Source organism: Eptatretus burgeri, chromosome 4 (assembly GCF_056783735.1).
Source record: "Eptatretus burgeri isolate ZD-2024b chromosome 4, Ebu_testis_v1, whole genome shotgun sequence".
Lineage (NCBI taxonomy): Eukaryota > Metazoa > Chordata > Myxini > Myxiniformes > Myxinidae > Eptatretus > Eptatretus burgeri.
This window is the reverse complement of record NC_140964.1, coordinates 91,311,404-91,335,045: the sequence shown is the minus strand read 5'-3', so window position 1 is coordinate 91,335,045 and position 23,642 is coordinate 91,311,404. Positions and strand designations below refer to the sequence as shown.

Here is a 23,642-nt window from a genome sequence, read left to right as displayed (position 1 = left end):
GTTGCATGGGGAGCGCTGATGGACAGCAATCTTCAAGTCATGCCACAGATATTATCGATTGGATTTAGGATGGGGCTCTGACGGGGCCACTCAAGGACATTTATCTTTTTGTTCCTTCAGCACTCCAGCGTAGCTTTGGCTGTGTGCTTCGGGTCGTTGTCATGCTGAAAGGTGAACTTCCTTCCCAATTTCAGCTTTCTTGTAGAGGACAGCAGTTTTCCTCTAGGGTTTTTCTGTGTTTTGCTTTATCCATTTTCTCTTCGATCCTGACAAGTGCCCCAGTCCCTGCTGATGAGAAACTTCCCCATATCATGATGCTGTCACGACCATGCTTCACAGTAGGGATGGTGTTTTTGGGGTGATGTGCTGTGTTGGGTTTGTGCCAAACGTAATGTGTTAAAAAAAAGCCACATGTAATGCCACCTTGATGCTTTTCCTTCCAATTATGACAATTCCTTTGATCTGCTAAAGCCTAAAATATAATAAGGTGGGTGTGAGAAACAAAAGACCCATGAATAAACAAGCAGTCATAGACTGGTACTTACGAAATCGTCAACTTGACCTCTGACCTTGTCTAATAAAAGCTGTCTCTCGAGAAGGTAGCGACGCAAACCAGAAGTCTCTACGATGATTCTGTACCAAACCATCAAAAATCGAATGTTTTGGATGTTTGACCTCACTGTGACCTTGACCTTTGACCGATTTTGACCAAAATTTAATCAGCGCTAGCCATCGCCCTCCTGAATCACGTGGTGTAATTTGACATTGGTAGCTTCTTCCCTTCTCGAGTTATCATTTTTTGGATGTTTGACCTCACTGTGACCTTGATATTTGACCGATTTTGACCGAAAATCTAATCAGCACTAGCCATCACCCTCCTGAATCACGTGGTGTAATTTGACATTGGTAGCTTCTTCCGTTCTTGAGTTATCGTGCCTACAAACAAACAAACACACACAAACAAACAGAAATGGAACTGATCAATATACTTCCGAAATCTTTAGATTTCGTAAGGAACAAGCAGTCAGACTGGTACTTACGAAATCGTCAACTTGACCTCTGACCTTGTCTAATAAAAGCTGTCTCTAGAGAAGGTAGCGACGCAAACCAGAAGTTTCTACGATGATTCTGTACCAAACCATCAAAAATCGAATGTTTGACCTCACTGTGACCTTGACCTTCGACCGATTTTGACCAACATCTAATCAGCACTAGCCATCACCCTCCTGAATCACATGGTGTAATTTGACATTGGTAGCTTCTTCCGTTCTCGAGTTATCTGTACCAAACCATCAAAAATCCAATATTTGACCTCACTGTGACCTTGACCTTTGACCGATTTTGACCAACATCTCATCAGCGCTAGCCATCACCCTCCTGAATCACGTGGTGTAATTTGACATTGGTAGCTTCTTCCGTTCTCGAGTTATCGTGCCTACAAACAAACACACAAACACACAAACAGAGGACGGAAGTCATCAATATACTTAAGAAATCTTTAGATTTCGTAAGTAACAATTCAGCAAAACAAATTTGAATTTCCACATTAGCTTTGTGTAAAATTACTTTCATGTTTTGATCATAAGGGGCTATACAAAAATGGTGAAAAAAAAGAGAAGGAAACAGGAAATGAAGAAAATATACATAAAGGGACAGAGCGATGTGGCCGATGAAGAAGGAAAGAGGGTAAAGAGCTTGGCATTATAGAATTCATAAAAAGAGCAAAGAATAAGAAGATATAAGTGAAGAAACATCAGGGCAGTGCAGAAAAGCAGACTTTCCTTACATCAAGTGTTCACCTGGTGCAGACATAGAGTACTCCTCACGTCGAGCATTGGAGTCAAACGGGTTGCTGAACGAACGTTTTCTCAGCATGGACTTGACCATGATCTGTTCAAACAACATTGAGCAGTAGGAATATCATTTGTCTATAGATGATTTAGCACACATCTCCACCAACCAATTTTACAAAGATACTGTTATGTGAAAAGAGTGGGGGGGGGTTGGATCCATATATAGATTGGGTTAAGAATGCATGCACAGTATGATCTCGTAGGTTAGATTGATTCTTGTAACAGGGAATTTGTCAGAGTAAGTCTTATCGTTAAACGTGCACTGAGGAGGCAGTGAGCGTCCACTATAAAGCAGGTGAAGTAAGATTGTTGTGTAAAACCTCCTGTAAATTCGGCAATGCTGGGTGAGGACTTGTGGCATTTAACACCAAAGGCACATTGGAAAGCACATTGCGCTTTAGGAGGAAAGCCCATGACAAACTTTTGGTTGGCAGGTCGCGTAAGCCATGGTGGCGAGGTCGGCTGCGGTTCTCTGGAGGAAGGCCGAACACTTTTGTTCATGGCGGCCCTGAAGATGGCCCCACCCACAAGAAGTGGTTGCCAATGATGGAACCTGCTGCCCAAAAAGGCGGTCCCAGAGTTCACGAGGGCCAGAACCACGCCTGCGCACCGACAGTTGGAGCCAGACCTTGAAGAGAGGAACATCTACCTCCTTCCCTCTACTTGGCCACCATCTTCACCACAATCCTCGCCTCCAGCGCATCGCTCCTGCCATTCATCGCCCTGCACCACACCAGGCCTGTGTGCCAGCAACCTGCACACCACTGGATCGTGGCTGCCACAAGCCCGAGTTTGCTCCTTTGTTGTGCGAATCCTGGTATTTGTCGGCTAGATTCGTGGGTTATGACTTATTTACCTCTGTTATACAGCGCTCTCCATAAGTATTGGAACAGTGAAGTCAAATTTGTTATTATTGCTATATACTCAAGAATTTTGTCTGCCTATGCACAAGAAAATGCCCCCAAACTCATTGGGTGGTGCTTCACCATGCAGCAAAACAATGACCCAAAACACACTGTCACAACCATCAAGTTCATCAGGGGGAGAAAAGTGGAAGGTTTTAGACTGGCCAAGTCAATCTCCTGATTTAAACACAATGGAGCATTCATTTCACTTGCTGAAGAGGAGACTAGACTAAAGTCAGAAACCCCCCAAAACAAACAACAACTGAAGATGGCTGCAGTAAAGGCTTGGAAAAGCATCTCAAAGGAAGACACCAAGAGTTTGGTGATGTCAATGGGTCACAGGCTCGATGCAGGTTGCAAGGGATATGCAACCAAATACTAACTATTATACTACTTTAATTCACCTTAAGTTAATCTGTTCCAATACTTATGCTTACCTAAAATGGGGGGACATACTGTACATACAGTGCCAATAGAAATTCTACTCCCCCTTTAAAATTTTCACCGTTTGTTGCCTTATAGCCTGGAATGAAGAGACTTTTTCCACCTTTATTTACATATCGTAATCCACAACCTCCAAGTGAAAAACTAATTCTACAAATTTCAGAAAATTAATTGAAAATACAAAACTAGAATATCTTGGTTGGATAAGTGTCCACCCCATTGAGTTAACACGTGGTGGAAGCACCTTTGACAGCAATTACAGCTGTAAGTCTGTTGGGATAGGTCTCTACCAACTTTGCACACCTTGATTGGGCAATATTCTTCTGTACAAACCTGTTCAAACTCAGTCAAGTTGCATGGGGAGCGTTCATGGACAGCAATCTTCAAGTCATGCCACAGATTTTCGATTGGATTTAGGATGGAGCTCTGACTGGGCCACTCAAGGACATTTATCTTTTTGTTCCTTCACCAATCCAGCGTAGCTTTGGCTGTGTGCTTCGGGTCGTTGCCATGCTGAAAGGTGAACTTCCTTCCCAATTTCAGCTTTCTTGTAGAGGACAGCAGTTTTCCTCTAGGGTTTTTCTGTATTTTGCTTTATCTATTTTCTCTTCGATCCTGACAAGTGCCCCAGTCCCTGCTGATGAGAAACTTCCCCATATCATGATGCTGTCACCACCATGCTTCACGGTAGGGATGGTGTTTTTGGGGTGATGTGCTGTGTTGGGTTTGTGCCAAACGTAACGTTTTGCATTTAGGCCAAAACGTTCCATCAGACCACAAAACTTTTTGCCACATGGCTTCAGAATCTCCAGTGTGGTTTTTTGCATACATCAAATGGGACTTAAGGTGGGCTTTTTTTGAGTAATGGCTTCCTTCTCACGACCCCACTGTACAGGCCAGACTTGTGGAGTGCTTGGGATATTGTTGTCACATGCACGCAGTGACCAGTCTTTGCCTTAAAGGCATGTAGCTCTTTCAAAGTTGCCATTGGCTTCTTGGTGGCCTCTTTGATCAGTCTCCTTGCTTGGTCATCCAGTTTGGAGGGACGGCCGGATATAGGCAAGGTCTTGGTGGTACCATATGCCTTCCACTTCTTAATGATTGTCTTGACTGTGCTCCAAGGGATATTTTGAGGCCTTTGAAATATTTTTATACGCATACCCTGATCTGTGTCTTTCCACAACTTTATCCTGGAGGTCTTTTGAAAACTCCTTGGTTCTCATGGCTGAGTCTTTGCTGTGAAATGCACTACCCGGCAGAGGAAACCTACAGGAACAGCTTATTACCTCTGTCACCGAAGGTGAAGGAGGTTATGTTTTCACCACTTTCTGTCTGTCTGTCGATGCACAGGATAACTCAAAAAGTTATGGACGGATCCGGATGAAATTTTTGTGGACAGGTTCGGTGTGTGGCAAGGAAGAATTGGTTCAATTTTGGTGAAGATCCGTATCCGACTACTAGGATTTTAAAGTGATTCTTCACCATTGAGAGATTGGGCTAAAAATGATATATAGCACGATATCTTAAAAAGTTGTGGACGGATTCTGACGAAACTTGGTGGACAGTTTGGGTGTGTCACAAGGATAAATTGATATGATTTTGGTGAGGATCCGAATCTGGATCTGGATACGAGAATTATTTAATACAAAGTGATTCTTCACCATTGAGAGGTTGGGCCAAAAACGATATAGTACTGCATAGCATGATATTTCCAAAATGTAATGGGCCCGGTATGTTCTCGTGGATGAGGCATAACGTGGTGGAGGTATGCGCTCCACCGAGTGCCCTTCTTGTTTTATTCTGAAATTATCAGAATCACTACAGTTTAACACACGTGGAGGCCAATTAATTTGGGGTGTGATTTTGAAGGTGATTGCTTACACCTGAGCTAAGTTACAATTGCTATTATAAGGGGGTTGGACACTTATCCAACCAAGATATTCTGGTTTTGTATTTTTCATTAATTTTCTGAAATTTCTAGAAAATGTTTTTCACTTGGAGGTTGTGGGTTACGATGTGTAAATAAAGATGGAAAAAGTCTGATTTAATCTTTCTATAATTCCAGCAATCTCTGTGTGTGTGTCTGTGTGTGTGTCTGCGACCGCTGTTTCTCGACAACCACTGGTCCGATCTCATTGAAACTTGAAAAGGTATATTGCTGGGGCACTGTGGATGTGCCTTTTCAAAGTTTGATATTAATCGGACAAGTGGTTCCCAAGTTATGGCCATTTATTTACCAAACCAATGACAGGAGATGGTGCTATGACATCACGATTGACGTCACAATTCTTTTTTTTCTTCCTTTTTTTCTTTTTTTTGCACGTATCACAATTGACATCACAATTCTTCTTCTTCTTCGTTTGATATGACGTCACAATTGATGCTGGGGACCAGAATGTGTGCCTTTTCAAGGTTTGATATCGTTCTTCTTCATCCGTTTCAGCTGTTTCCCAAGTGTTTCCCAAGTTATGGCCATTTATCATACGGTTGGTCCGATCTAATTGAAACAATGCCCCAATCCAGTCGTCGTTTACGAGAGCGAAGGAACGAAGCTGCGCATCATGCCCATGCAATGGAATCAGACGAAGCACGAGCTGCTCGCTTGACACGCGATGCTACGCACGTGGCAAGGCGTCATGCAGCTGAAACGGATGAAGCATGAGCTGCTCGTTCGGCATACAACACTGGACGCGAGGCAAGGTGTCGTGCAGAAGAAACGGATGAAGCACGAGCTGCTCGCTTGACACGCGACGCTACGCGCGTGACAAGGCATCATGCAGTTGAAACGGATGTTTCCCAAGTCTTTGCTTTAAAGGCATGTTTCATCCGTTTCAGCTGTTTCCCAAGTTATGGCCATTTATGATACAGTTGGTCCAATCTAATTGAAACAATGCCCCAATCCAGTCGTCGTTTACGAGAGCGAAGGAACGAAGCTGCGCGTCATGCACGTGCAATGGAATCGGACGAAGCACGAGCTGCTCGCTCGGCAGACAACACTGGACGCGAGGCAAGGTGGTGTGCAGAAGAAACGGATGAAGCACGAGCTGCTCGCTTGGCAGACAACACTGGACGCGAGGCAAGGTGTCGTGCAGCTGAAACGGATGAAGAATGAGCTCCTCGCTTGGCAGACAACACTGGACACGAGGCAAGGCGTCGTGCAGAAGAAACGGATGAAGCACGAGCTGCTCACTTGACACGCAACACTACGCGTGTGACAAGGCGTTGTGCAGAAGAAACGGATGAAGCATGAGCTGCTCGCTTGACACGTGATACTACGCGCGTGACAAGGCGTCGTGTAGAAGAAACGGATGAAGAACGAGCTGCTCGCTTGGCAGACAACACTGAACGCGAGGCAAGGCATTGTGCAGAAGAAACGGATGAAGAATGAGCTGCTCGCTTGGCAGACAACACTGAACGTGAGGCAAGGCATCGTGCAGAAGAAATCCCTCACCAGCGAGAAGACCGGCAAGTAAGGGATGCCCTGCACCATCACGACATACACCGTGCGAGATTAGAGCAGGCTCACCGTGAGACTCGCAACCTTGCTCGATACGATGATACCGATTTCTTCTGAGAGGAACTTCATGTTGAGTACAGCCACGTGTTCAGCAGGACCTCATCTATCTATAATTCCAGCAATCTCTGTATGTCTGTCTGTCTGTCTGTGACCGCTGTTTCTCGACAACCACTGTTTCGATCTAATTGAAACTTGCCAGGTATATTGCTGGGGTCCTGTGGATGTGCCTTTTCAAGGTTTTATATTAATCGGACAAGTGGTTCCCAAGTTATGGCCATTTATTTACCAAACCAATGACAGGACATGGTGTTATGATGTCACGATTGACGTCACAATTTTTTTTTTGCACATACGGCCATGCACGTACGGCCACGCACGTACGGCCACGCACGTACGGTCACGCACGTACGGGCACGCACGTACAGGCATGCCCCTAGGTACGTCATCCATCAGATCCTTCAAAATCTGTTGGTTGCAAAATCTGTGATGGGTGTACGGGCATGCACTACAAAAGCAAACTACAAAATCTGTGATGGGTGTACGGGATTGTGCAGGTACGGGCACGCACATATGGGCACGCACCTACGGGCACGTACTAGTGCAATTAATTCCAGGCTATAAGGCAACAAAAGGTGAAAATTTTGAAAGGGGATGTAGACTTTCCATAGACACTGTACATATATTGCGAGCATGCACCACAGCGCATGGCTGCGTCCACTTTCCATCGGTACTCCAGGGGCCTCCATTTGGCCATACCCCCAGGCAGATGCCTGGCCCATCTCCATCTGTTTTGGGATAAAACATTCCAGGCACCCAACTGAAGGGACTGTCTCAGGTTAACCTGAGGAGACCGCCGTCTTGTGGACGACACCTCAGCACCACCACGTCACACACTTCACTGTGTTTTTGCAGAATGAAGTGTTTTGTGGTGGTGGGAGTGCAAATCCTGCCACTGAAATGGAGGGACTGAACATAAAAAGTGCTATTGTTCCACAATGGTAAACCATATATGCATAGAAATAGCAAGAAATAAAAGCTGACCTTCTGTACTCTTGCCTCACATTCATCTTTTGATCTCAAATCCAAATTTATTGAGTACAGAGCAATCATAACAAATGTGACTTCACTGTTCCAATACTTATGGAGGGCACTGTATATCAGATTGTGTGTCCCTTTCATTCCTTGTGTCCTTTGACAGCCAGATCTGTGCCATTTATTGAGCATCCTGGCTACCCTTTTCCCCGTTTGCTTTGTAAATAAACCCCATTTTAATTACACAGTGCCTTCAGAAAGTATTCAAACCTCTTGACTTTTGCACATTCTGTTCTGTTACAGCGTGAATTTAAAATCGATTAAAGCTAAATTTTTGTCACCGATCAACACAAAATACCCAAAATGACGGTGAAAACGTGTTTTTAGAAATTTTTACAAATCAATTAAAAATGAAAATCTGAAATGTCTTGCGTCAATAAGTATTCGACCCCCTGAGTCAATACTTTGTCGAAGCACCTATGGTAGCGATTACAGCTTCTAGTCTTCTTGGGTTTGTCTGTATCAGCTTTGCACATCTGGATTAAGGGATCTTCTCCAATTCTTCCTTGCAGATTTGCTCAAACTCTGTCAAGTTGGATGGGGAGCATTGATAAACAGCAATCTTCAAGTGTTTCCACAGATTCTCAATGGGATTAAAGACAGAGCTTTGGCTGGGCCACTCAAGGACTTTCACATTCTTGTTCTGAAGCCATTCCAGTGTTGCTTTGGGTGTATGCTTGGGGGTCATTGTCTTGTTGAAACGTAAATCTTCGGCACAGTCTAAGGTCTTTTGCACTCTGAAGCAGGTTCTCCTCAAGGAATTGCCTATATATGGCTCCTTTCATTGTTCCCTCTATTCTTACAAGTCTCCCAGTCCATGCCACTGAAAAGCATCCCCATCGCATGATGCTGCCATCACCATGTTTCATGGTAGGGATTATGTTGGATGGGTGATTAGCTTTGCTCGATTTCCACCAGACGTTGTGCTTTGCATTCAGGCCAAAGAGTTCAATTTTCCTCTCATCAGACCCACAGAATCTTTTGCCTCATGCTCTCAGAGTCTTTCATGTGCCTTTTTGCAAACTCCAGGCATGCCGTCATGTACCTTTTTCTCAGGAGTGCCTTCGTTTGGCTACTCTCCCATAAAACTGATTTTTGTAAAGTGCTGCAAAGATTGTTGGACTTCTGGCAGGTTCTCCCATCTCAGCCAAGGTACTCCGTAGTTCTGTCAGAGTGATTAATGGGTTCTTGGTCACCTCCCTGACCAAGGTCCTTCTTGCCCGGTTGCTCAGTTTGGTCAGACGTCCAGATCTAGGAGGAGTCCGGGTAGTTCCATATTCTTTCTATTTCCTAATGGTGGAGCTTGCTGTGCTCTTGGGAATGTTCAACACTCTAGAAATTGTTTTATACCCTCCCACAGATCTGTGCCTCCTCACAATTCTATCTTAAAGTTTTCTATGGACAGTTTCTTGTATTTCATGATAGAGTTTCTGCTCTGACATGCACTGTTAACTGTGGGACCTCATAAAGAAAGGTGTGTTTCTAAATCATGTCCAATAAATTGAGTTGGCCACAGGTGGACTCCAATCAAGTGTGGAAACATCTCAAGGATGATCAAAGGAAATTAGATGCACCTGAGCTCAATTTGAAGTGTCATCGTAAACGGGTTGAATACTTATTGACGCAAGACATTTTAGCTTTTGATTTTCAATTCATTTGAAAAAAATTCTAAAAACATGTTTTCACTTTGTAATTATGGGGCATTTTGTGAAGATCGGTGACCAAATTTTTTTTTAGTTTAATCCACTGCAAATTCAGGCTGTAACACAACAAAATGTGACAAAAGTTGAGGGGTGTGAATACTTTCTGAAGGCACTGTCATAATGGTTTTCTAGTTTTCTGCTTTCCTGACGTGAACACTGCCATGTTTGGCTTTATTGGGTGATTCTTGGGGAATCATAGCATTAATTAGTATTGAATGCAGTAACAAAAGCACTGTCCAGATTCACAGATGGTGTTAGACCACCCGGCTAAGCCGGTCCATGTTAACAGACCCCTCTGTCGTGACAATATCTTAAATAATCCATATAATCCCCTCAATACAAGGTCAAAAGTCGAATGCTGCGAAAAATTAACATTGCATTTAATGTGCACATGCTTGCAAAAGAAACACCTGACATTGTCTCCTCATAAACACGGTAAACTTCATGATACAGCAGCTACCTGTTGGCACTGCACATTGACAGTATAATTTGCTTTTGACACTGGTAAGGATCAAACTTAGGATCAGACAGATCAAAGGTGACCATGCTATCACTAAGCTATTCTATTGCTCATAACGTAAACACTCTCCAACCAAGTGATGTTCCGTCCATCAGTGGAATGAAGAACGATTGGTTAAAGAGAGGGGTCAAAGGGTAAGGAGCATACCAGGGAAGCCAGGCTTGGGATATGCTTGACCGAATTTTGCACTTCTTCTTGGGTGACCTCTACCAGAACGCAGTGTGATTCCTCCGTGGGAAGAGGTGCCACACCTCCTTGTGTCACCCATGGGTGCTCCTGTCAAACAGGACAGATGTTTGAGAATACAGCAAAATAAAAAGAAGTGTTGAGAAGTTTATTGAGTTGACTGGTCCTCATTGCTTGATAATAAGCAAGATCCAAATATTTATTATAGACACAAAAATTAGTGCGGTGAAAAAAAGAACAGTGAAACATTAAACTACATAATGTAATGGTCGCTGGATTTGGGCCAGTGTCCTAATCCCAATCCTGACAAACCAATGAAAGGATAGACAATGGGATGGACACGTAATCAGATTTTCCACCTAAATGATCACCAATTTTTGGACGGATTGTCCTCAGAAACCGTAAGTCATCCGCCGGGAAAGCCGAACAGATCTTTGCTTCGATTTTTGACGTACAGAAACTCTAATGAGATATGCAACCAACCGTAATTTCCACATTTAATTAAGATGTGAGGCCGAGCGAACCCGGGGAAATGTACTGAGATATCACAACCTCCTAACGAGGGTCTTGCACCAAATTCCCAAAGGCCACGAGTTTAATTTGAATGGCAATTATAATTGCAAATTGCGCATCGCGCACCAGACCGACACTCCAATGGTGGTAAACAGGTTTAATAAATAAGATAATGAGGAACAGGAAGAACAAGATGAAAAAGCACATGTATCACAATTAATGTTCTTTACAATAAATCCCACGCACCCATGACATCTCGGCGACTAACGCGTTGTCTTAACTCATTCACACCATGGAAACTCAGACAGGGCGCGTTCACAAGACAATGAAAGAAAAACCTGATTTCACACGATGACTGTGTGGGGTCGGTGCTGGTGTTTTGAGGGGGAGCTAGATGACGAGCCTTTTGGCAGGAAGAGACACGTCTGGCAACGTTGCGTCCGGGTTCCGTAGCCTTTCAGGACACGCATGCCTTTTCTGGCATTATGGAGTCCCGTCTCTCTCTCCGAGTGTGCCGCACTCCACAGGGCGTCTCGCGTTCTGTCCTGCACTCTGAGCTGCTCGGTGCCGAACCTTTGAATGCACTCACTTGAGCTTCTCACCCCTGAACTGCTTGTTCTGTCCCTGCCCGTTGGCTTTTCTTACTTCGCGACCATGCGCCGATTGGTTCTCTGCCTGGATTCTCGCCATGCCTGTGGTTGTGGGCAGTTTCAAGTGGTTCCGGCGGTGAGCAGCAACGCTGCACTCCTTACCTTGGTGCACTGGATGGGCTTGCGGAGATGGTTATAATAGCAGTTCACTTTAAAGAAAACACACAGACAGATTACGTAGGGAAAGATTTAAAGGATTAATGAGGGGGAACGGTGGGAAAATTTGGAAACATTACAGTGGGGGCAGGGTCAGGGTTATCATCTCCGAAACAAACTTCGACACATGCTCTCTCGTTTTCACACAGAAACCACACACTTATGCTAAACATGTATTAATGGTGTAACTAGTCTATTTTACACCCGTTGCTGCCTAACACCATTCCCGCAAAAATATACATATTGGTGTTCACTGTAGTTATTGGAGTAACATCATTCACCCACTGAAAACTCTATCATCACCACAATGGTCACCGTCATGGTCTTTAAAAGATGAAATACTTACGAGTGAACAAAGTAATGCTTATGATTGCTTTCATGAAATAAAGTTCCTTCAATAAGTAAAATGTTTTTTTTTTGTACTCTCAGCAGAACTTCAGTTTCTGAGTTCTGGTGGAAATCCAGTGTTGAAGAAAAGGAACATAAAAAGGTACATGATGCACAACATGTCAATATAGTGTACAGATTGTGTGACTGAGCGTGTCATCTTTAATTACCTCTGGGGTTCACTGTGCACTTCGGTACATAAACTGCTACAGTGTCAATCCAGCCAAATATAAATGAGCCAAGTCACGGTGAAGTTCCTATGCAAAACTGTCAAATCTACCAATTCTCAAAGACCAGAGAAGTGCAAGTGAAACAAGAAAAAGAGTAATCAGAGATTGCAGACCCTTGCCAGGACTTTTGTGTGGTGTATTTTGCATGGCGTTTGTGTACCAGTGTGTTACGCAATTAATAAGAGACATAATTAGAACTGCCACTTTAAAACTGCTGGCAGTGATGACCCGGGTACCAAGACGTCCCGCTCTGATGCAATCCCGCTTTGATTGGACACCTGACCCTGACCCATGACGTTTATTATTATTCAATTTAATTTAGAATGGGATTAAAATCAATTCAATTCAAATCAAATGGAAGACCAAATAGGTACAGTCCTACATTGGAGTCATCAGAAGGAACCCAAACAAACAAAAAGCAAAGAGGAAGTCATCAGGAGGAACCTGGATAGGATTCGCATTTCAGCAGCTACTCCTCTACCATCAAACTCACTCAGGCACACCCAAATGAGCCTTCTTCAAAAAAAAAAAAATTCTGGCTGACAGGCTATGTGTCCAATCAAGTTGAAATTTAAAATATGTATTCCCCATCACTACTAGATTATAATTGTGACATTTCACGTTGATTGATTAAGCAGTTCCAGAGAAAACATTATTTAATATTTTTGCTCAATACAACATAGCTGCCAAAACATGTGACCTATCAATTATTCCTGAACAAGTTTGTACACCCAAGGATTGGGAAGCATTTGTGTGAAGTTTCCCCTCAATCCGTCCAGCCATCCTGGAGAAGATTTTTTTATAGGTTTTAGGGTAAATTACTATGGCTGCCAAACCATGTGACTGATGATGTCATAGTGTGAACCTTTTGTTCCTCATGGATAGATGGTTATAATACATGTAAAGTTTCGCCTCGATCTGTTGAGCCACTTAAGAGATGATTTTTTTTTAAACAATATGACTGCTAAATCAAGTGACCGATGACATCAATTTTTTTTCTGTAGACGATTTTATCCTGAGATGACCCTCAAAATTTTCAAACTCATCAGATATAGTGTTCTACATATGCAAATATGCTGTCATAACAAAGCCACCTATAACATCATTAAAAAAATCACATCCATTCCCCATGAGTACTTGCCATGTGCCAAGTTTCAATTTTTTCCTTGGTGCCGTTTAAGAGATACAGAAGTCCAAAGTTTTTTGGTTTTTCCAACATGGCTGCCACACCACGTGACCTATGACATCATAATTGCCATTAAACCATTCTATGAGTCATCGCTCCTATGGTGAGAATTTCGTCTCAATCTGACAAGCGGTTACGGAGAAAAACACTAAAGTTCTATGCGGACAAACAAACAAACAGACAAACAAACAAACGGACCCAAATGCAATACCCTCTCCTTCGGCCAGGGTAATAATGGAAGTCTCAGCCTGGTACATGTGTAGGCGATACAAAACTGTCAATGACGAGGAGGAGCATGCCCTTTTGTAGTTATCCCAGTTGGGGGGAAAACTGTTGGAAGGAGGGTGCTTGTATTACCGAGCACAGTGGTTCCCAACCTATTTCTGATCGAGTACCACTTGGAGGTCCAATACCGTTGCCGCGTACCACCTGGTCCCAGAAAAATTCAATTCGATAAGATATCAATTTATTCACAAGTAGAACACACAAATGAACTAACTGTCAACAAAGAAAAAAAATTAATGCGAGGGCTGCATCTGTTTCTTCTCCACCAGCTGGTCGATGCGGGGCATAACTTTGCTCACAGCACATCGGAAATCATGCCTGGGTGCAGCAAGACGATTCTGGCTCTTTGACTTGATGGTCATCATGGCTGGGAACCCCTGCTCGCCCTCCCACGTAGAGGGGAAAATCAGTAGCTGGGGAACAGCGTGACGGGCTAGTGTCGGGTATGAGGAGGCCATGGTCACCCAGAAGTTCATAGGAGAGCATTCCTTGTGCTTCGTCTTCGTCAGCGGGATAACTGTCAGTGCCGAGTGTGTGTCAGGGTTCCCAGATGTATCAGGCCAAATAATTTTTTTTAAAGGTTGAGCCCGAAAGTGCTCGCGAACCACCAAGAAGGCCCTCGCGTACCACAAGTTGGGAACCACTGTCCTAGCACGAAAACTACAGAGTGGCCTGAAAATCACTTTACCCCTCCCTGGTAAAGCAGTTGTTCTTAAACTTTTAATATACAAGTTTTATTCAGCAGTAATTGCAATAAATAAACAGTAACTGTATCTGTATGTGCTCCAACATTCTCCTTGCACCACTGAATTTGTCACAAAGTTCTCTTAGACATCTTGTCTAGCATTTGTGGAGTAACCTGTGTGAAAAAGGCCACGACTGCAGTGCACAATTTTCCAATCGTCCTATACCGACCAGTTTGTCGACAGTTTTTCCTTGATGAAGCCACAAAAAGAGTTGTCTGGAGTGGTTATATCTGAACTACATGGTGGCCACGGAAGAAGAGCCGGTGATGTTGGTGATCCACGTCCAATCCATTGTTGAGGGAACGTTTCATTGAGATAGTCCGAAACATGCAATGCAAAATGCACGAGTGTGTCATCTTGTTGAAACCAGACACTTTCAGCTATTCCAGCAATAACAAGTCGTTGCACTAGCCAGTTTATTAACATAAAGCGTGGAGGGAGGCATGATAAATTTAGCAGGGATAAAGTGATTTTCAAGCCACCCTGTACATACTTGCGTAACCCATGATGTGAAGATCCCATTCATGTACATCTACAAATAAGGCATCCTATGGGTCATGCCAGTTGACATATTCGACACAAGGCTGATAAGGGACACCAAGGAGGTGATATGCTTTTTTCATCACATCCACATGCAATGTAACAAAAGTGTTGTGTTTTATGACACATTGACTACAGCTTTCATGGAATAAAGTGTGTCCAATAAGTAACATGTCTTTTTTGCCATTTATATTTATGGAATATGTTGTTATGTTTGAGAGGAGGGGGGGCGGAGATATTACCATAGAACATATAGTAGCATGCTAATGTTTCCCAACTTAGTCCATGTATGAGTAATTAGTCCGTTTTGATGTAATAAGTGGGGAAAGGTTAGCATGGGGATTGTTTCGTTTGAATGTGCACCATACAGGCGGTGGTGTGTGGTAATAATTTGTTAGGGATTATGGAAAGGAAATTGTGTGCAAAACCTCAATGTCAACTTTGACCGGGGGATGCCAGGAGACTCTGCACGAGAGCGAGGGGAGGAGCGTTTGACACCTTCCAGGGGGCGGAGCTATGGATCGCCTTGGAGGGGCAGAGTATTGCCCCAGAATAAAAGGGAGGAGCCGAATCAGGCAGTTGGTCTAAGGAGAATGGGGAACATGATGGGGAGAAAGAGTTCTGAAGGAAAGGTTGTGAGGACAAAAGAAGACCATCAAGTTGTGAGGAGAGTTCTGAGGAGGATGTCCTGTGCCCGTCTTCTCTCTGTGCCCATTTCATCTACTTGCTGCTTCGTCTCCCCCATCATCTGCTCGTCTCATTGCCCTGGTGATCATCTCACCATCCCCTCATCGCCTGCTCGTCCCCACCACCACCTGAGCTGAGTCTCCCGGTTTTTGGCCCCTTCACCGTTAGTGACTGAATCTGGTGTGTGATGCCATAGTTTTTATTCACATTGTATATAATTGTTTATTAATTGCATTCCCTTCCTTCCCTCCCAACCCGCTGTGGTATTCCTTTCACCTGGTCAATCTTCCCCTGGTTGTTTGGGTTACAGGAAATAAACCCGTTTGTTTTTAAAACTTTAAGGTTTTCATATCTCTCCTCATGACCCATGCGCACATTGTGCGCCATTAATTCGGAACGTCTCCACAGTAGTTAAGCCGCTTGGGACATTGGGGGATTTTACCCTCCCGCCACGATTAGCTAAACGTTAATTGAGCCGTTGACGCTTCAATATAAATGCAGCGGTTTAGTTGTGATGTGAATACAGTGATGACAATGACTTTGGCCCAAAGCAGCTGGCCCGATGGAATTTAGCGAGAACAATAACATATCAAAGAGTCCAACCGATAATTGCCTGTGTTGGCACAGTATCTGTGTGTGTGTGTGTGTGTGTGTGTGTGTGTGTGTGTGTGTGTGTGTGTGTGTGTGTGTGTGTGTGTGTGTGTGTGTGTGTTTGTGGTGTTTCAGAAGTGCTTTATGCGTGGTTGAACACCGAAGTCAAATTGTGTTGTGCACCCAGTTGAACCCAACTGCTCAGTTACAATGCATATGTGGTTAAAATGGTGGATCTATCACAAAGAAGTATCATGGAGAAGGGTTGAGTTCACACATGGATGGTTACAGTGTTTGTATGGAGAGGGAAGGATTGAATATTTAGCTGTTTATTGTACGTCAGGTGTGCAATTTCCATGACCAGGATCACTCAGATGTACACCAGTCAGTCAGTGAAAAGCATTATCATCTGAAGGTGTTTTAACTTCTCTCGCTGGGAACACTCAAAAACATCCCTGTCCCTGGTCTGATAACAACAAGAACACGATATTTGTGAATGGGCATTTAGGAAAGAGGCTGAAAGAGCAGGGGCAAAGGAACCCACAGGAGCCCTATTTTTATCTGGTCTTGCCCCACACATTCTAACATCCCATGTAAAACTAGCCTCACTCCCTACCCTCTGATAAGATCTTATGTTTAATTGGATGCATTTGGCATACTCTCCCTTGACATTTGTGCTTACTATTAGGATTTGACTTCTGAGTGCCACATATTGTACAAGCACATTCACCACGTGCGACATCAATTGGGTAGCGTTCCTGTCTTTTTTATGTGAAAGAAGCAGACATGACTCATTCATGATGAGGGAAAAGCACAAATAATTTGGGTGACAATGTGAAGAGGAATGTATTTTGAGTGTTGGATCCCTTTAAGGACTCGTAAAGGTAAGAAAGCTGTGATTTATTGACCTTTATGTCAGGGAGAGTGATCCGTGTGGCAGGGTCTTTGTCCAACATGTGCAGAATGAGGTCTTGGAGCTTAGGACTCAATGAGGTTCTGACGGAGAGAAAAACAAGAAATATTTACTGTTGTAGTTTTTCACATTTCAAACCGGACTCGATAGCGTAATGGTTGGGTTAGCGGTGTCTGGGAGATTGCCGGTTCGAAATCTGGCAGAGTCAAAGACATTAAAAATGGTATGTGCTGCTTCCTTGCGTGACTCAGCATTTAAAAAGGATAGAGCACAGACAAACAACCATAGGTTGGCAACCATTGCAAAGCCTTGATGGGCCTCATGGCCTCCTCCTGCATTGAAGTTCCTTATCAGGGAACTCATCTAACAGCTAACAGCTTAATGGATCTGCCGTTTAAGGATCTCCCGCTTATTAATGGGTTAGATTTCGCCAAGCAATCAGGAAGTCTTTCCATCACTCCAGTGCACCCCCCCAAATAAGATAATGAGGCTTGATAGCACACAATTAGCCATAATGTGGGAAAGATAAGGTTTTTAGGGCAATTTTAGCAAGGCTTTGAACCACTCTCTAGAGGGTGGTCATGGTAAAGAGGTGAGCAAGTGGTGATCTTCAATAACTTCAGGGGATGAACAAGCAGGGGAAAGGGCTAAGACAGTGATATAATAAACAATGTAGTATAACAAGAGTTTGCCTTACTGTTGCGGAAATTCAACGGGGTCATTTTTGATCCTCTTGTGCAGAGACAAAATATGGTCATCGACAAATGGGCACTGCAGTGTGAAACAGGCATCGGAGATCTCAGCCTTCAACAAAGTCCATCATTATTTGTTTACCCATCAAAATTAATGTTACTTTGCAATATCTAGTTCAAAAGTTTAAGTTGTTCTATTTCGTTATCGTCAAATAAAATAATTATCATTGAGCTCAAAGTAAGAATATGAAAAATGCAAACTAGCAAATTGTGATAAGAAGTGATGGTAGCAAAAGCAAATCCTCCCCTCACCATTCTGCAGTATGTAGATATGAATGAGTTGAAAGACTAAGAATGAAAAATGACACTAACAATCTTATGGTGATGGAAAGCCAGCTTCTTCATACTCAGCACTGAAGTAACAGATGCTTAGACTAAGCAATGTCACTGTTTGTTCAGGGAGATGATCAAGACTTGTTCAAAGAAGCTAGACAAGAGAGCAATACTTATTATCTCAGAATGTTATATCCTTACTATAATTCGACGATCGGTGTGTGTTTGCTAATAATGTGTTTGCTAATAACAAAGGGCTAATTGCTAAAAACATCAGCTACAGCTTGTTTTCCACAGCGATTAACATTCATAGTTTAACTTGTCCACCGAAAGAAGGCAAATATTTTGTTGTACTCGTAGAAAGAACTGGCCTGAAAAAACATCCCATCAATACTCATCACAAAAAAGATAAATCAAAATCATAAGAGGTTCAATGACAATGTCAATGAAGAAAAATACACTATTCCTCTTTTTGGAGCAAGGTAATTTACATAAAAGCCCCGAAGCAATCGTTAAAAAGAGGGATTCCTCATGCTTTTGTCAACTTCATGTGCATGTCATTCAGAACTTTAGGCTCTTCTCTGTTATTTAGACAAACCTAAGGCATCAGTCTACTTTGAAGTAAGCATTCAGACTTTTGACATCTGAAAAGCTGGCATCTTACAGGTGTGTGTGTGTGTGTGTGTGTGTGTGTGTGTGTGTGTGTGTGTGTGTGTGTGTGTGTGTGTGTGTGTGTGTGTGTGTGTGTGTGATATTATTTGCAATTTGAAACTTTAAGCCCCATACACATGAGCAATTTTCCTTGACAAGTTCATTTGCTCATGTATATGCACCAGAAGTTTTTCTTGGTGATACTCCTGCCATGTATTGGATGGAGAAGGAGCTATCCTGTGGGTAAGTTGGGCATGTTCGGTTAGATAGGGTTAATGAGGGTACAAAACATTGTAGGTAGGGATGGGGGATGACATGAGACAGGAGTGCACCACCTCTTTGAAAGACTGGAGGGAAGAGTGGGATTGAACAGCCTCAGGAAGGCAAAATAACAAAAGAAAGAGTAACAAAAGAGTGGGTGTTCAATCAATCTGGATTTTGGGAGTTCAACCAGGATGGGGATATTATGTCAGGAGGGGAGGGAACATATGCATGCTGGGAATCTTGGGGAGGGTGAGAGGGCTTAAGAGAGCAAATAGAGCAGGACTGGAGAAGGGGCGGGGAGAAAAAAAACAGAGGCCATCAACCTGTCCGTGATATGACAACAACAGGCATTGTGCTTCAGCCTCATTATGTGATATGCCAATAATGTTAAGAGCTTCAGAATCCACAGAATCTAGGAGAGACAGATGTGATGGTGGAATGCCAGTCCATATGGTAGAGCAGTACTTGTATTATATTGAGTTACAGATAAAAGACCTTGTAAACTGTGTAGTTCTGATTTTTCAAGAAATGACTTGAAACAACGGAGGACACCCACACTACTGTTGTCTTTGGAGGCTAGCTTTGCTCTCTGGTCAGCCCAGGAGAGGTCATGGTTGATAGCGATGCCTCAAAGCTCAAGAGACTGAACCTGTTCCAGTAGCTGACCATGAACGTAGAGAGGTGGGTTCATTTGACGATCCTACTGAAGCAACAGGGTGAGACTGTGAGATTTGTCATGATCGAAAGTACCTGTTCTATTTGTCTGACAAGCATCTAATAAATTCCAGATCAGCAGAGTGAGGCAGCCACCGTTTGCCTGTCAGTGAGATGGAGAGACATCTGCAAAAAAGAAGAGTGGGTTTTCCAGAGCATCGGAGAGGTTGTTTATGTATATGAGGAACAAGATTGGATCCAATACACTGCCTTGGGTCATTCCAACCTCCACTGGAGAAGAAGAGGAGGAAAGGGTTCCATTAAAAGCAATGCATTAACTGACTGAATCAGAAAGCCAGGTATGAAGGTGGTCTATTGTGCCACAAGCAGCAAATCTGGCAAAATGCCAGACTGTGGTGAATGCCTGAAATATGTCCAAGGAGATGCTCCTGAGCTCTTGTTTGAGATTTAGGGCCTCCAACCATTGCTGAGAGAAGAGCAGCTTGAAAAGTTCTGAAAGTTCCTTGTAGTATGCCTTTTTCATATTTTAGTCCCCTGTATATTGGGCCCTTCAAATTTAATTTAGCTTTGTCCGTGCTCAGACACTTCAAGAAGCATTGAAACTGCTCTATCACTCCACATGATTGGTTGAAAAGAGAAATCTGAGAAGGACAGGAAAACGACTTGCACAACGGAAAAAGCTGAGACAATGCAATTCACTTCAACTTCTGCTGATGTGCATTATCGGGACGTCTGTGCATTTCTTAACCACATTTTCTTTCATCACTTTGAAGGAAGTGACAACCGTATAGACAGAAAAGTTTTGCTTGTTCAAAAGCTGTCAAGCCAGTTTTGGGAAAAAATTATCATTCTTATCTGTACAGATTATTAATTTGTCTTTGACAAATGCACTTGTCAAGAAAAGATTGCTTACATCTATGACTTTACAAAAACGTTGAATGATTTCTCATTCGATCTGATAAAAAATGATCATTATACATGAGTCATTGCTATCAGGGAAACATCGCGCAAATTTCATTTGCTAGTTAAGCAGCACATAAAACATGTAAGTCTCTGTAATCCATTTTGACATCCCCACCCTCCCATGCACTATTACCATCCTCAATGTTGATGTTGAATGAACTCATACATCCGACAACGATGACCAAGACAAATTCATGACTGATAGTACAGGGTTCTGGGGAATACAAATATACATTCGGCCACCGGAATACTTACCTTTATATCTCACTGAATGCTTCCAGTTTAACTTCTAAGGAAATGCTTCAAATTCAATTTTCTGATTTAGTTTTGGAATAAAGGTTGCCGGCACTGCCTCGGGCTACTGGTGATCCATTTTGCATAAATCCAAAGAACATTGTTAACCTTGCTTTTTATAACTCTCTTGAATTGTTGGAAAATGTGGCTTGTTCTTTATTTTTGTGCACAAGGGAGAGGTTCCAGCTTTACTGATGTACAGGTAGGTACCTTTCAATGTGTGGAGAACCCTGCTCTTCACTTTTGTTTCTATTTATTTATTTATTTTGGGAGGAGAACAAGAGGTACTATTAAAGGCAGGGGGAGGAAGGTAAAGCAAAACATACCCGGCCAATGACGAAGCAATACAAGGTGATTCCCATTGCCCAGACATCCAGTGCCTGGGGGTGACAGTCAGAAATTGTGAAATATCCAGTTACAAACAAATATCCATTGTTGCTGTGCCCTCACCCTAATCTTTGTCACCATACCTTTCCATGGAAATTTTGCTGGGTGTTGGAGATGGCCTCTGGAGCAAGGAATGCCGGCGTTCCTGCTGTGCCTGTGAGGAATGCGTCACTTCCTTCAAAGCTATTACTGACACCAAAGTCAGCAATCTTGAGGCAGCCATCATCTCCAAGCAGCAGGTTTGAAGGTTTTACATCACGGTGCACAATCTTTTGGTAGTGTACTGCTGGGGCATGTCCACATGGCAAGCTTTTTGAGTGAGTCAACTAAACAAAATCCAATAATATAATGTTTTACAAAAGTAGCTATTCAACCAATTGCATGCTTATGATCATGACCTACTTCCAATGTGAATAATCTATCAATTAATGCTTACTTTAATCCAACACATATCATTTACAGAACTTTAATGTACACCAGCAAATAACCCATCCTTGTGGACAGGATAATTCCCCCAATTGTCAGGTCAGGCCAGATTAGATCTGTGACTTGCTACAGGTACCATGACAATCTGTACCAACCTGTTTCATGGCCAGATTGCTAGAGACTAAACCATCTCTCCCACCAGGTTTGTGGTTGAGGAGGGTGTATGATGTGGACACCCAGCAGGATTAAAAACAAAACCTGTCAAAGGGTGGAGAAGCTCCTTGTGAGCCAACGGCCATCCAAATATAGTGCCAAACTGTCTCTGCAGACGTCCTCCTGCAGTTGGGACACTTTTTTTTTTTAGGTTGGTAGCAGGATTTGCGCTCCAGCCACCATAAAACCCTTCACTCCAGAAAACACAAGAAAAATGCAAAGAAAATTGAAAACCCACTCCGTGGGTGTACCTCCTGTGCAGCTGCCCTTCGCAGGGCAGCTCACCAGATGACGCGATTGGGGCTGTGGGAGAAAATAATTATATGAATGTATGCTATAAGTCGAATTGGCTGTCAGTGCCCCTTTCCCTTTTGGCCAAGAGTCTTTTTCCCTAAATGTTGTTTAAAAATGTGTTGTTGTGGAGCGGTGTGACCTGGGCTGATAACAGCCAACTCTTGGCATGAATTATGTCATTTGCTTTTTCAACTATAAGACACGTATTGCATTTTGGAGTTCTTTGTTTAAGGCTTAACAGCCCCCCACCACTCTCCCATGAAAAGCATATAAATACCAGAAATTGTAATCTTGTTTCAGTGTAAGCACATGTGATGCATACCATCTCAGCGGCTTGTACTCCTTGGGACTGACCAAGTACCAAGTAATAATAAAACTCTCTGATGTAATGTACTTTCACGTTGTGAAAGTGGATTAAAACGGGTTGGTTTAACGGTTAACTAAAAAGTAAGAATAAATAAAATAGAACCCAATAATATTGCAACAAATGGGGGTTCTCAAGTTCATTGTGTGAAGTGTACATGGGTGAGAACCTGAACTGGTGGATAATATTGAAATAAATTGTACTCAAAGGAAAAGAACTGTTTGTGGACATTGATTTATCGGTGTCTGTGATTTTGAGAACAGGATTTTAAAACCGAGTCGGCTAGACGTTAAACCCTGGAAGTTAAATAAGATTCCACAACAACGCAAGAATTCTACAACGATCACGACGAGGTTGGGTGAAAAATCCACATCAGTTGGTGCCGTGACTCGGATGTGCTTAATCTGCTGGAGGCAGTGCCTGGAGGAACGACAAGTGCTTGAGCAAAGGTAAGCAGAGAGCGTTCGTCAAGGGTGGTCTGTCTTAGCTGGTAACGCATTGTCGAACAAAAGAAAGTACATGTCAGAGAATTTTATTGATAGAAAGAAGAGGAGTAATTAAAGTAAACGATAAGTGTATACATAGTTTTTTTAGAAAAGTGCTGGAGGAGAAGAGGAGTAATTAAGTTCCTCTTGGTGATAAAGGTCGGAGTGCAGAGGGCACAGTGTAAGAAGAGGCTCGACGAGGAGCCAGAGGAGTAATTAAATGGGCATGACGAAGAGACATGCCACAGACCGCGCAGAGGACGTGCCGGCTGAAAGAGGCAGAGGAGGACCGGCTGAGTGATGGCCGAGATAGGGTTAGAAAGGATAATGGTTAAGTGGAAAATAGATAAGTATTATAAGTTACCTGTTCATAAGAGTTTGTAAGAGTTATAAGAGTTACCTGTTTGTATTTCTGTTTGTTCATTGAACTGTTCATTGAATTGAGGTTTTACGGATTTGTAAATGCAATGATTTGCACGAAACGTTTTGTAGGGTGC

At 43.0% G+C, this 23,642-nt stretch overlaps 1 protein-coding gene across 6 annotated transcripts in view; it reads right to left on the bottom strand.

Moving 5' to 3' along the window:
* LOC147028666 (calcium/calmodulin-dependent protein kinase kinase 2-like) overlaps positions 1 to 23,642 on the bottom strand; it is a 200,879-nt gene that overhangs the window by 96,438 nt on the left and 80,799 nt on the right. The window contains exons 10-16 of one of the 6 annotated variants that reach the window (XM_085879318.1): positions 21,447 to 21,649; positions 21,303 to 21,356; positions 17,802 to 17,875; positions 17,100 to 17,187; positions 10,182 to 10,310; positions 1,800 to 1,890; positions 1,313 to 1,435 (exon numbers count right to left, since the gene is read on the bottom strand). In XM_085879318.1, coding sequence (XP_085735444.1) covers positions 1,383 to 1,435; positions 1,800 to 1,890; positions 10,182 to 10,310; positions 17,100 to 17,187; positions 17,802 to 17,875; positions 21,303 to 21,356; positions 21,447 to 21,649 — 692 coding nt within the window. In that variant the 3' untranslated portion in view covers positions 1,313 to 1,382. Of the gene's footprint in view, positions 1 to 545; positions 883 to 1,312; positions 1,436 to 1,782; positions 1,891 to 10,181; positions 10,311 to 17,099; positions 17,188 to 17,801; positions 17,876 to 21,302; positions 21,357 to 21,446; positions 21,650 to 23,642 lie in introns of those variants that run through there. The other 5 variants (XM_085879316.1, XM_085879314.1, XM_085879315.1 and 2 more) reach the window with 5 other exon arrangements.